The following is a 13,211-nucleotide window of genomic DNA, read 5'->3' on the forward strand; positions in this document are numbered from 1 at the left end:
TTTTTTTAGATGATTTGGGACAGTCCATTGGTCAAATCGCCAACAGACGCACGGCAGACGAGCAGAGGGCGTGAAGAGGAACATCTCGCCAGCAACCGGAACTGTTCTGCTCCGCATGTCTTCATTTCATCGGGCAGGTAAGCGTTGAGCTCTCACCACACTTAATACAAAAACATACTACCCGGGTAGATGAACGTTGTTTACTTTTATTTTATTTTTTATTTTTTTGGGGGGGGGGTTATTTCATCAGAGCTCTGAAAGGCTTTTTCGTTTTCTATTTTTTCCTCAACTCATGTTGTTTAAAGACTATTAAAAGAGAAAACAGGATCATAATATGTTTAATGCTACAGTAAAATAAATGCCGGCTGTTTGAGTAAAACATAATAGGTGTTTTGGTGTTTTCATTCCTCTACTCCTCTTTGAAAAGTACCTTAAACAAGCACTTGCAGTTTATACCTATCAAGTGCCCCCTTACAAAATTAAATATATATGCATTCTGTGAACTATTTTCATTTTGTTTTCACAGACTGGGCTCGCCTCATAATCATTCAGTTACTTCTTATTTGGTGGGAGCTCTGGCTGCAAGTCCGATTTCCAAGTTTCTTTTACGGGGATTTTTTTACTTTTACAGTGAATTAGCTAGGCTATTTCCATTTTTTTTGTGTGTCTATAATTGTTTTCCAGCTGCCTGTAAAACCTGTTATGGGACAGTATGCAGGAACTTGCGGTATAGCCAACCAGACCTTGGGGCTCAGGCAGCAGCCATGAAGACTTCAGCCCAGATTTGGCGGAGAAGGAAGAGGGTAAGATTTAGTGTTGGTCAATGTGACATTATTTTTCAGTTATATTAGTAAATGTATTGTGGCAACACATGGTGCATTGAGCAGTACTGATTTTCTGATTATCTTTACAGCTGCTGGAAGCAAGCGAGGCAGATTGTGCTAACAGCAGATGACATGGACTTATGGAGGGGCATCACGATGTCCGATGAGGAAGACTGCATCTTTGAGGGGATGTCTGGGTGGATTGTGTGGCTTTCAGCCTTTCGCAGCCAGGGGCTCGCCGACCTGTGTGCTACACTTCAGGCAAGATTGGCTGCTAATCCAAAGTACACAGCTACACATCACAGACGTTTGCTACCAAATACATACGACTCAGAAGCGGCAAAAAGACATTTCAAGGCTAATCTGATGCCTTAGGGCCGGCTGTAGGCTAAATTTTGTTACAGACTGGCTGGCTACTGAAAGATACTGGCTAAGCCAGTAGTTTGATGTTTTACTCACAGTTGTGTTTGTGCATTTTGTACTCTATACCGGATCTACCATATGGGCAACCTGGGCATGTGCCCAGGGGCCCCTAAGCGTAAAAGGGTCCTCTGCAATGGGGAAAAAAAATGTATGCTTTTTTTTTATGTCGGGCGCCGCAGATATATGACACAAAGTTTGACTCATAATAATTATCCAATCAGAATGAAATAAAAGTTGTTTCCAAGAAAATTAGGTCTTATGATTGATTATATATTGGTGAGATGGCTGGGCAAGTGGTGACTGGTGAGCAAGCGGCAATACACTATATAGATTGTCTAACGGTCAAGGTGGGTGGGCATAGAGAGCAGGTGGTTTACATTGCACAGATTCAAGATCAGTTTTTCTTAAGCCAAGACAAGGTTAAAAACAGTGGAATTCATTTTGACCTGACCCACTGTCAGTTAGGTTGTATCAGTGAGAAATGTGCGGGAAAAATTGCCTGGAAGTGTCTACCATTGCTTGCAGCAATACACAGCCTCAGCTAGCTTGCAATGAAAACGTTAGCCTGGAAGTCTTTAGCTCCAGCAGCGACATGCTGCAACAAGATAGGGAAAACCTATGTCATTCTGAATTGTTCTGAAGTGCCTCCTATTCCTCCTGTACCTTTGTCCTGCAGCCATCACAAGATTATATGACCTCGGCTCCTGTCTCTTCTGTTCTACCAGGGCAGGTTTCCAGCCTTGTGGAGTCTCTATACTGACAAGCACAGAGAGAGGTCTTGCATGTTGGTTTTAGTACTCTCCTTGTCTTTGTTGCAGTTTAAGTAACCTCTGCTTAACTCTTGTCGGATGCTTCAGTTTGAGCACAGCACTGGCTACTGGCAATGTGCTTCATAGGACCCGACCCATCAGCATTTCTGCAGGAGAGAGCCCAAGTCCAGTCAGAGGAGTGTTCCTTAAAGTCAACAGAGTCGGGGGGGGGTCTTTATTGTGCGTTCTGCCCTCCCGTTAGACTGTGGATAGCGATCCATTTGTTTCTATTTACCTTATCTTTCGGTAGTCTGTAAAAAGATGACTCCGATTTCTTGTGAAATCTATTGGTGCAGTCTATCGCACAACAGCTCTTTCCCATTTTAGATGCGTTTTTGCTGTATTCAAGCTGGATGTTAACGCTGCCACTCAGTCTTTGTGCCACTCAGTGCCGCGTTACCGCTGTGAGTTTGCATCCGTGACGTCACCCGCATACCCTCATACTCCGTGTATATGTTCAAACCTATATACTACACACACTGTTCAGCCTCCCTGGGAAAGTCTACTCTAGGGTGCTGGAAAGGAGGCTCCGACTCTTTGTCAAAGCTCGGATCCAGGAGGAACAATGCGGATTCTGTCCTGGCCATGGAACAATGAACCAACTCTTTACCCTTGCGGAAGTGCTGAGGGAGGCATGGGAGTTTGACCACCTAGTCTACATGCATTTTGTGGACTTGGAGAAGGCTTACGACCATGTACCCTGGGGCACTCTGTGGGGGGTACTGTGGGAGTATGGTGTACCAGGGCAGTTGCTCCAAGCCATCCGGTCCTTGTATAAACAAAGTGAGAGCTGTGTCCGCATTCTCGGCACAAAGTCAAACGTGTTTTCAGTGGATGTTGGACTCAGCAAAGGTTGTCCCTTGTCTTCGACTCTGTGATATTCATGGACAGGATCTTAAGATGCAGCCAAGGCGAGGAGTGTGTCCGTTTTGGGAACCTCATAATTGTATCTCTGCTCTTCGCAGATGATGTTGTTTTGTTGGCTTCATCAGAACGTGACCTCCAGCACACACTGGGGCAGTTTGCAGCTGAGTGTGAAATGGCCGAGATGAGAGTCAGCACCTCCAAGTCTGAGGCCATGGTTCTCTACCGGAAATGGTGGATTGCTCCCTCCAAGTTTGGGATGAATTGTTGCCTCAAGTGAAGGAGTTCAAGTATGTCAGGGTCTTGTTCACGAGTAAGGGTAAGACGGAGGGGAAGATTGACAGGCGGATTGGTGCAGCATCAGCAGTAATGCGGACATTGTACTGGACCATTGTGGTTAAGAGGGAGCTGAGCCGGAAGGCAAAGCTCTTAATTTACCAGTCAATCTTCGTTCCAACCCTTACCTATTATGGTCATGAGCTTTGGGTAGTGACCGAAAGGGTGAGATCACAGATATAAATGGCTGAAATGAGTTTTCTCCATAGGGTGTCTGGGCTCAGCCTTAGAGATAGGGTGAGGAACTTGGACATCCAGTGGGAGCTCGGAGTAGAGCTGCTGCTCCTTCGCGTCGAAAGGAGCCAGTTGAGGTTGTTCGGGAATCTGATTATGATGCCTCCTGGGCACCTTCCTTTAGAGGTTTTCCTAGCACGTCCAACAGGGAGGAGACCCAGGGATAGACCCAGAACTCATTGGAGGGACTACATGTCCAATCTGGCCTGGAAACGTCTTGGGATCCCCCAGGAGGAGCTGAAGGGTGTTGCTGGGGAGACGGACATCTGGAGTGCCCTACTTAGCTTGCTGCCACCATGACCCGACCCGAGCCTAGAGTCATACACTGCCTTGGGATGATTTAATCCATTGTTTCCTTGTCTTGTGATTTGTGAGTGAAATTGAAGTACTTGGTCTATTGAACTGTATAGGCATGCCTGCTCAGCTGGACTGGTTATTCACCCTTCGAACAATAGGTTTGTGATTATGGTCTGTTGGATTTGACATGTCAGCTTGACTGGAAGCTCAAAATAATTAAGGTGGGCTTTAATGGCTGGGACATGGTGTGTGTGTGTGTGTGTGTGTGTGTGTGTGTGTGTGTGTGTGTGTGTGTTGGGGGGGTATGAGCTTCAGTGCCCAGGGACTCCTGGGGGGACTAATCTAGCCTTGTTGTTACTTGTGCTAATGTCAAGTCAAGTCAATTTTATTTGTATAGCCCAATATCACATATTATACATTTGCCTCAAGGGGCTTTACAGCAACACAAAATCCTGTTGTGTAAAATAGTCAGAATTTTTCAATATAGAACACTTTTAAATTGCACGAAAGTCAAACCATCATTCTTTCAGTTAATGGTTATGAATATGCTGATATGATCAGGCAAGACAACAAGAGTGCATAAGGAGAAAATATTAGTGCTTGCCTAAAATGTCAAACTGTTGACTAGCCTATTTAATATAATAATAAAATACCTAACTGTCTCTGTCTCTTCGCTTTGGGCTTTGCTCAACATCTGTGTTTAGGTCAGTGTTGTCTACAACCTCAGGAAGCTTCAGTCGTGCCTCGTTGTAAGTACCTCTTAAGACTACTGGGTCAGTGTACAAGAGAAACTGACAGAGGTCTGTTGCTTTCCACTTTAGTTTTTCTGCAAGTGATCATGGTAATGTGTCATTAAAGCTTTTACTTTTAATCAGAATGTTCCGCACAAATGTTTTTATTTTCTTTCCACAGTAAATTAAAATTAATGTCATTGATTATAGTGTAGCTCATAGGATAAAAATAACATGAATATATACAGCATATATATCACATGAATATAGTCTTTAGTACCTGCAGTATTTTTATATATGCTTACTAATTATACACAAATTAAAATTAAATTATTGTTATTGTTATTATTATTGTTGTAAGGGATTTATACCACAAATGAACCATATCTCAGTTCACTTGAAAGCAGACTGAGACCCAACTTTTCAAGCAGTATTGGTGTGGTTGTTTGCTGTGTACCAGAGTTCAAATGACATTGTTCACACCTGCCCCAAAGAACCTCACTAAACAAATGCACCAGAGTTCGTTTCACCCACACCAAACATGTTAGCTGTGAACAAAGCCTAAGAAAGCACCAGTTGTAAAAAGTTACTTTATACAGAATAAAAGTTGAAAAAGCTTCCTGAAATAATCTTGAAAAGTCTAGATACTCTAAAAAAGAAGTCTCCCGGGCTTGTGACTCTTTGTAGTGTAGTTCTGCATATTCCTGGCATGTCTGCCTCACTTCAACCCCACAGGCAGGACATCAATCATACTGCCCCCTATCCTGCCCCCCTGGGCAAAGAAACCTTCCCTGCCAGGTCCGATGTGGGAATAGGGTGTTCATGAAGACTTGGGTGAAGCTTGCTTACCTGTCACTGAGCACATACCAGATGAGAGCGATGAAGGCAGTCCCCAAGAAGAGGAAGATGAGCATCAAGGAGGACAGCGGTTTCATGAGCAGTACCCTCATACCTTCCCTCCTACTATGTCCTCTGTTTCTAATCCCCGGAACCACTCACACACTCTTTTGTGGTTTGCCCGCCGCAACACTTCTTTGCCGGTCACCTCTGGAACATTCTGTTTCAATTTCTCCTCTGCCTCCACTCCTCTGCCCTTTTTCTTCTTAGCTGTAAACAGGCGTGTCTTCCACAGTGCTTGAATAGGAATCAAAAATGTGCCAGCACTCAATCAACAACTGCTCAGCGCACACGCTTGTGGCTCTCGTGGGTACCATGTGTTTTTGCTAGGTTTGCCTTGATAAACCCTATACTAGTTGCTTAGATAAACCACATAGTAGTTGATCATTTTCAGACATATTTCCCTGTAAAAAATAATGAGTAAAAAAAACTTCTTATCTTCACATTTATTTAGTTCATACTTTTGTACAGGCAAAGAGGGTTTGTCTAAATTGATACAGGGTACAGTGAGTTGGCAAATGTGTGTGGTTTTATTGTAGCTACTTGCTTTCTGCTGGCTTGTTTATTCTACACTACATAGATGGTGTTTGAGATGGATACTGACGCACTCTGTAGAAGTCCATTAAAACACACAGGTACTACAATATGCATACCTAGATGCATCATGAGGTGGCGGTATGCAGTAAGAAGTACCAGTACACAGACGGGTAAAAATCAGAAGTCCCGGTACTGCGTACTGGTGAGTACCAGGCCCAATTCAAGCACTGGTCTTCCCCCCTTTTTCTCATATCTGTCCGTCCACTTCAGGCCAAGTCAGAACCAGTAGTTCTGTTGTTTTGAACAACCTTCGATAATGCACATGATGTGTCTTCTGTCATCTCATTTCTTCTCTCTCCCTCTCCCTCATTCAAGCTATTTGTAAACATGCATTGTACTGTCGAGCAAGTTTTTCTGGGTTTACCTGTTCAAGCATGCAGTTTACCTCTAAAAAGTACAAATGACGTTAGTTCACACAACAGGACAGTGCCTTTTGTCTTGTGTAGGATGTCTTTTCATTAATAGATTAATAAGCAAATACAAGTAATTTATTCAGTTATTAGAAATTTAATCTATTTATTTATGGGCTTTCACACGAGTTTATTTGAGATGCAAAAATGTAATTCATTAGCACACTGATAAAAACTTGGCCCTTGTATAGCTTTGAATTCTGTTTTGGTGTTTATGAAAAGAAACAAAACTTACTTTAACTTAATTGAGATGACTAATCCTATGAATTGGTAATCCTGTATAATATATAGGATAATCCTGTATAGAATAGTCCTGTATCTGGAAAACAACATTCCAATCAGCAGATAAACCCAGCATGTCAAACTAAAAAAACAACAACAGACATTTCAGGTTAGGAGACTTCTGATAGCAACTGATTATGTGACGGATGGGGGCAGAGGAGAGGGAAGGTGGTCTTCGGGTGCGGGGGGGGGGCACTGGGGAAGCAGGAATGTGCTGCAAATGGAGATATAAAACATACATTAGTTCAAGTGAATATATTTTCATGTTAGATAGATTTGAAGTATGAAAAAATCAATTTGAGACAGTAATACTTGACAATAGTCTTAACAGAACTTGGTATGACAGATATCTTGATGTGTGCTCAATAATCCAGGTAAGAAAACCAAAGAAAGTTGAATCAGGTCATCTGGACACGGTGTTTATTGAGAGATAAGTTTCATCACTCATCTAAGTGCAGGTGTCCGCACCCTTTATAAACGATGCAGTACAATGCAGTTGCATAACGTCTGTTATTTATCTTATCTTAAAATATAGAATAATATCTTAAAGAATATATTGTCTTAAAATATAAAATAACTAGAAGAACCCCGCTACAATGTAGCGGTTTGGTTATCCACTCGTCTAAATCTCCCTCCTCTTCATCCTGCCAGCTAACCGCCTTCCCCCTGCCCCTAAACCCCCCCCCCACTCCAACTCCCTCCCCCCAAATGCTCAGAATCATCTGAAATGCCGAGAAAAGTGGTTTTTAGCCATTTTTAGAAAAATGCATATTTTGCATAATTATGCATAATTTTAATTTTCTGGGATTTTTCCCTTACTCTCTGAGACAAATGCTTTAGTTTTCGGTCCCGCTATCTACACTAACTCACTAACTAACTTGCTTTAGGTTGTCCGTCGTGTCCGATGATGACAATCCTGCCTCTGTCACTTGTGAGTCTTCTTATGGCTGTAAAGCCCAATCCGCGATCCACAATGTCTGCCACAGACAGAACAGGTGAAATCACTGACTGGGGGTGTAGGTGTGGTACTGGCTTCATGTCTCTTCAGACGTCTTCTGGTCCGTCGATCACCGCGGTCCTTCTCGAGGTTTTGCACCCCTTGTTGACAGAGCTGCCGCCAGATGGAGCGTTGGGCGGCAGTGTCTTCCAGCTGGCTCGGGTTCAGGCCGCACTTCTTTATGATGGTCTTCAGCTGGTCTTTGTACCGTTTTTTCTGGCCCCCTGCCAAGCGGCGGCCAAGATGTAACTGGCCATACAGCACTTTACGCGGTAAGCGCTCCTTTGGCATCCTGATGACGTGACCGAGCCATCGAAGTTGGTGCTGGGTGACGGTAGCCTCCATGCTGATGCAGTTGGTCTTGCGGAGTATTTCAGTATGGGGCACTCGGTCACGCCAGGTTATCCTCAGGATGCATTGTAGGCATCTGATGTGGAAGGCCTCAAGCATCCTGAGGTTGTGGCTGTACAGGGTTCACGCCTCACAGCTGTAGAGGAGAGTCGTGATGACAACTGCCAAGTAGACAGATATTTTGGTGTGGAGGTTGAGGTCTTTGTTTTGAAAGACCCTTCTCCTAAGTCTGCCAAAAGAGGATGACGCTTGTTTAATCCGGTTTTGCATCTCCCTGTCGATGCTGCAGTCATCAGAGAGGAAGCTGCCCAGGTATTTGAAGGATTCCACTGTTGCAAGTGGTTTGTCGGAGATGTTGAAGGTTGGTGAATGAGATGGAGGAGTAGATGCCCACTGGCATACTACTTCAGTCTTTGTCACATTTATAGAGAGCCCCAGCCTACCATACGCCCTTGCAGCAGCTGCAAGGGTAGCTTGTAGTGCCTCGGGTGTGTGGGCCACAACTGCACAGTCATCTGCGTACTGTAACTCGATGATGTGCTCCAATGTCATTTTTGTGACCGCTTGGAGCCTAGGGATGTTAAATAGGTTTCCATCTAGTCTGAAGTCCACAGTAACCCCACTGTCCTTCCTGATTTCCTTGTGGAGCAGCAATGTCACACACAGGAGGAATATGTTGAAGAGAACTGGAGCAAGGATGCACCCCTGACGTACCCCGGTGCACACCCTGAAGGGCTCGGATTCCTGGCCTCCAATGGTCACACGTGCCATCATCCCCACGTGAAATCTTTGAAGGATGTTGACAAACTTTTGTGGACAGCCAAACTTCAGGAGGATGTTCCATAGGATGTCCCTGTTGACTGTGTCGAAAGCCTTTGACAGGTCGATGAAGGCTATGAAGAGGTTCTGATGTTGCTCCCTGCACTTCTCTTGGAGTTGCCATGCTGTGAACACCATGTCCACAGTACTCCTATTCCTCCTAAATCCACACTGTGACTCAGGCAACAGCTCCTCTGAGATGTGTTTTACCAGCCTGTGTAACATGAGTTTGGCCAGGACTTTTCCAGCAACAGCCAGTAGTGAAATGCCACGGCTGTTGCCACAGAGGGACTTGTCTCCTTTGCCTTTATATATGGAGATGATGTTAGCATCCCTCCACTGCTGAGGGACAGTTTCGTTCTTCCATACGTGTGAGATGAACAGGAAAAGTGCACGGGTGCAGAGGTAGCCTCCCTGTCTAAAAATCTCTGCAGGGATACTGTCAGGGCCAGGGGTCTTGTTATTTTTCAGCGACCTAACTGCACAATGAACCTCTTCAAAGGTTGGTGGAAGGTCAAGGTCTTGGATGGTGGGGCGGACAGGTAGTTCATCCAAGATCGAGGGATCTGTTGGGGAGGGCTGGTTCAAAAGAGTCTCAAAATGTTCTGCCCATCTTTTTGTGATGAGTTTCTGGTCCTTTATGAGGGTGGTACCATCATCAGACTTCAGGGGGGAGACAGAGCAGTTTCTTGGGCCGTAGATGGTTTTCACTGCATCATAAAAGTTGTGCATATCATTTCTATCGGCATGGGATTGTATTTCATTTGCCTTCGATATCCACCACTCGTTCTGCAGGGCACGCAATTTTGACTGCACCTCTCTCCTGGATGCTTGCCATTGTTGCCGGAGTGTAGCTGATGTGGGATTGTTGAGGACAGCACTGTGTGCTTTATGCATGCCTTTGAGTATGGAAGTTATTGTGCCTGTGTTGTCATTGAACCAGTCCTGGTGTTTTCTGCTCTTGTAACCGATGGATTGGGATGCTGCCTTGTAGAGTCTGGAGCTCACGGAAGACCATTTCCTGTCAATGGAATCATCCGTGCTCAAGAGAAGCTCAATGTCTTCCAGGTTTTCAGCCAGAGAGAGGCGGAGATTGTTCTGGACCTCAGCCTTTTCTAGCCGGGTACAGTCAAGCCTCTTCTTTCCTGACCTTTGGAGACGAACAGCAGGGCGTACCTCCACCTGGAGCCTGGTCATGATGAGCCGGTGATCTGTCCAGCACTCAGCACCTCTCATTGCACGAGTGAGTAAGACGTCTTTTGTATCAGCACGTCTCACAATGATGTAGTCCAATAGGTGCCAATGTTTGGAGCGTGGGTGCATCCAGGATGTTTTGTGCTTATTTTTTAATTGGAAGAGGGTGTTTGTGATGGTCAAGCCATGCTCAGCACAGAGGCTTAGGAGGCGCAGTCCATTCGCATTGACTTTCCCAATGCCATGCCCACCAATGACACCACTCCACACCTTGTTGTCTTTCCCCACTCTGGCATTGAAATCGCCCAGCAAAAAGATCTTGTCCTCCTTGGGTATATGACGGAGAGCCTCATCTAGTGACTGATAGAAGCGGTCCTTTACGTCATCCTCTGATGGCAGTGTTGGTGCATAGGCACCTAGGAGGGTGGCATAACGTTTCTTGGCCAGAGGGATCCTGAGTGACATGAGCCTTTCACTTATGCCAATCGGTGTTTCAGTGAGTCTTGGTAGGAGACTGTTTTTTATTGCAAATCCCACACCATGCTGATGTTGTCCTCCTGCAGGGTATCCCTTCCAGAAGAAGGTGTAGGTGTCCTCCTTCAGGGAGCCTTCATCCAGGAACCTGGTTTCACTGAGTGCAGCAATGTCAATATTGTAGCGATTGAGTTCCGCTGCAATTAGTGCAGTCCTTCGCTGAGGTCTTTCGGCATTAACGTCCAGCAGAGTTCTTATGCTCCATGTTGCCAGTTTAAAGGGAATTATTTTCTTTTTTTTATTTCGACCGCAGAGCGGAATGTCCAGATAGGTGCGGTAGCCTATCCAGGATGTTTTGAGTGGGCAATGTTTAGGCCACCTTTTCTAGGCCCCTCCCCAGTTGGGGTGAGCAGTGTGGCTCCTAAATAGGGCTGCTCAGACACACAGGGGTCTGCCGAGAGCAGCTGCCACTCAAGCCCAGCTGCTGGCGACCATGAATAGCCCTGTGCCGCTGGCGTGCAGGGGTCTGATTAGGAGCTTCCAGTGCATTCATACCTGCTCCCGTCACCAGACACCCCATCGCCGCCAGACTTTGATCCATATTCCAGTTGCTGGTCTCACCGAGGCAGAGGTGGATACCTGCGCAAAGAGATTATTTACAGTGCCGCTGGGGGTGCGCATGTCCCAGCAGCACTTCTTCACTGTGAGAGGGTGGGATCTGGTGGCAAGGGGGGCCCAAGACGACCAGCACTCTTCCACAGCTGCAGGAGGCTGCCGGAGATCCAGTCTGTCAGAGGACCGCCTATCGTGCGCCGCCATGCACATTGCTTTTCTCTCAGGGTGTGCTCCCCTAGCCTTTGTCGTCCTACACTTACCCACAAGGCAGTGGGAGAGTGGTTGGTCAATGACAGGGCGTATCCACTTCACATGGGCCTGCGCATTAGACCTCTGGGGACCACTGTAGCTCCGAGATCCCCTACAGCAGGGGTCAGGAACCTTTTTGACTGGGAGAGCCATAAAAGCCAAATATTTCTAAATATATTTCATTGAGAGCCATATAGTATTTTTAACGTATAATATTTAAATATGTCTTACTTTTAATGCGACTTCTGGTGCTGCATGGTTTTGCTGATGGCCTTGTAGTCTGGTTCATACATGGTGAGGTTGAGCTTCATGCAGGCGTTGAGGCTTCCATCAGTTAAACGTGAGCGTAGGTTGGTCCTAATGTTCCTCATATGCGAGAATGACTGCTCACATGCATATGTAGAGCCAAACATGGTCAATACGGCAATACTCACACGCTGCATTGTGTGGTATGTCACAGGAAGCTCGTTCCAAGTTTTAAGAATCAGCTGGTCTTCAGGTTGAAGATTTTTCATTTCTGTCCACATGTGTTCCCTCGCCAGCTCTGCTCGCTGTCACGCAAGACTTTCAAACTCTCCATTAAGTGACTTGAACTTACTCATCCACATGTCTGATGCCTTCAGGTCAGCAACTTCCAGCTCAAAGTCTCCGACAGAGACCCCGGGGATGCATGTCAGGTCGATTTTGTCCACTGCACACTCATGTGGATGAGTGATGAACTTGAAAAGACCAGTGCGTGCACGAAATTCTCCAAAACGTGCTTTGAATGACTGCAGGAGATTGGACGTAAAGCCAGCTAGCTGCTGGAGATCCAGATGTTGAGTGGAGTCACTTGCTAAGCATGCATCTCTAAATTGTTGCAGTCTTTCAAAGTGCAGAAGACGACCTGTTTCAATGTCCCTGAGAAAGACTTCCAGCTTGCTTTCAAATGCAAACACTGCTGGTTGAAGGGATGAGATTGTATTTCCAATACCTTGCATTTTCACATTGAGCTGGTTCAGATGGCCAGTTATGTCCACGAGATAGTGAAACTGCAGGAGCCAGTCAGTGTTGTCTAGCTCAGGATGCTTGACGCCTTTCATTTCAAGAAAAGTCCGGATTTCACTCAGGCAAGTTGCAAAACGGCTGAGCACCTTCCCCCTTGACAACCAACGCACGTTGCTGTGTAAAAGCAGACCGGGATAATGATTCCCAACTTCTTCTAACAGAGCTTTAAACTGGCGATCATTTAAAGCTCGGGCAGCAATAAAGTTGACCACTCGAATGACCAGAGACATCACCTCGCCAAGCTCCTGGCCACACGTCTGAGCGCAAAGCGCCTCCTGGTGCAGGATGCAATGAAAACTTAGGATGGCTCTCTTTTCATGTTCACGGAGAAGCGCTACAAATCCTTTGTTCTTCCCCAACATACAGGGTGCACCATCAGTACAGACAGAAATAAGCTTATCCATCGGTAGTTTTTTTTCTTTAGCAAACTCCATGAAAGACGTGAATAAATCCTCTCCTCTTGTTGTCCCTTTCATTGGCAAAACAGCCAAGCTTTCCTCACGCAGTGTGTCACCTGGAGCATACCTGGCAATGATACTGCACTGAGATAGATGGCTAACGTCTGTTGACTCATCTAACGCGAGAGAAAAGTATGTCCCGGCGTTTATGTCCTTAATTTGTGTTTCCTCGACTTGATTTGCCATCATGATGCTACGATCGTGCACAGTTCTTGCTGACAGGGGCATGTCTTTTATTCGTTTGATTATCTCGTCTTTATTTGGGAAGTCATCAAACAGTTCATTGGCCACATCAAGCATGAA

At 45.6% G+C, this 13,211-nt stretch overlaps 1 protein-coding gene across 2 annotated transcripts in view; it reads right to left on the reverse strand.

Moving 5' to 3' along the window:
• LOC130119653 (alpha-2,8-sialyltransferase 8F-like) overlaps positions 1–5,552 on the reverse strand; it is a 110,587-nt gene extending 105,035 nt beyond the window's left edge. The window contains exon 1 of one of the 2 annotated variants that reach the window (XM_056288230.1): positions 5,386–5,552. In XM_056288230.1, the coding sequence (XP_056144205.1) occupies positions 5,386–5,468 (83 nt within the window). In that variant the 5' untranslated portion in view covers positions 5,469–5,552. Of the gene's footprint in view, positions 1–5,367 lie in introns of both variants that reach the window. The other variant, XM_056288229.1, reaches the window with a different exon arrangement.
• Between the last annotated feature and the right edge of the window lie 7,659 nt (positions 5,553–13,211).

The sequence above is a fragment of the Lampris incognitus genome, chromosome 10, assembly GCF_029633865.1.
Source record: "Lampris incognitus isolate fLamInc1 chromosome 10, fLamInc1.hap2, whole genome shotgun sequence".
Classification (NCBI taxonomy): domain Eukaryota; kingdom Metazoa; phylum Chordata; class Actinopteri; order Lampriformes; family Lampridae; genus Lampris; species Lampris incognitus.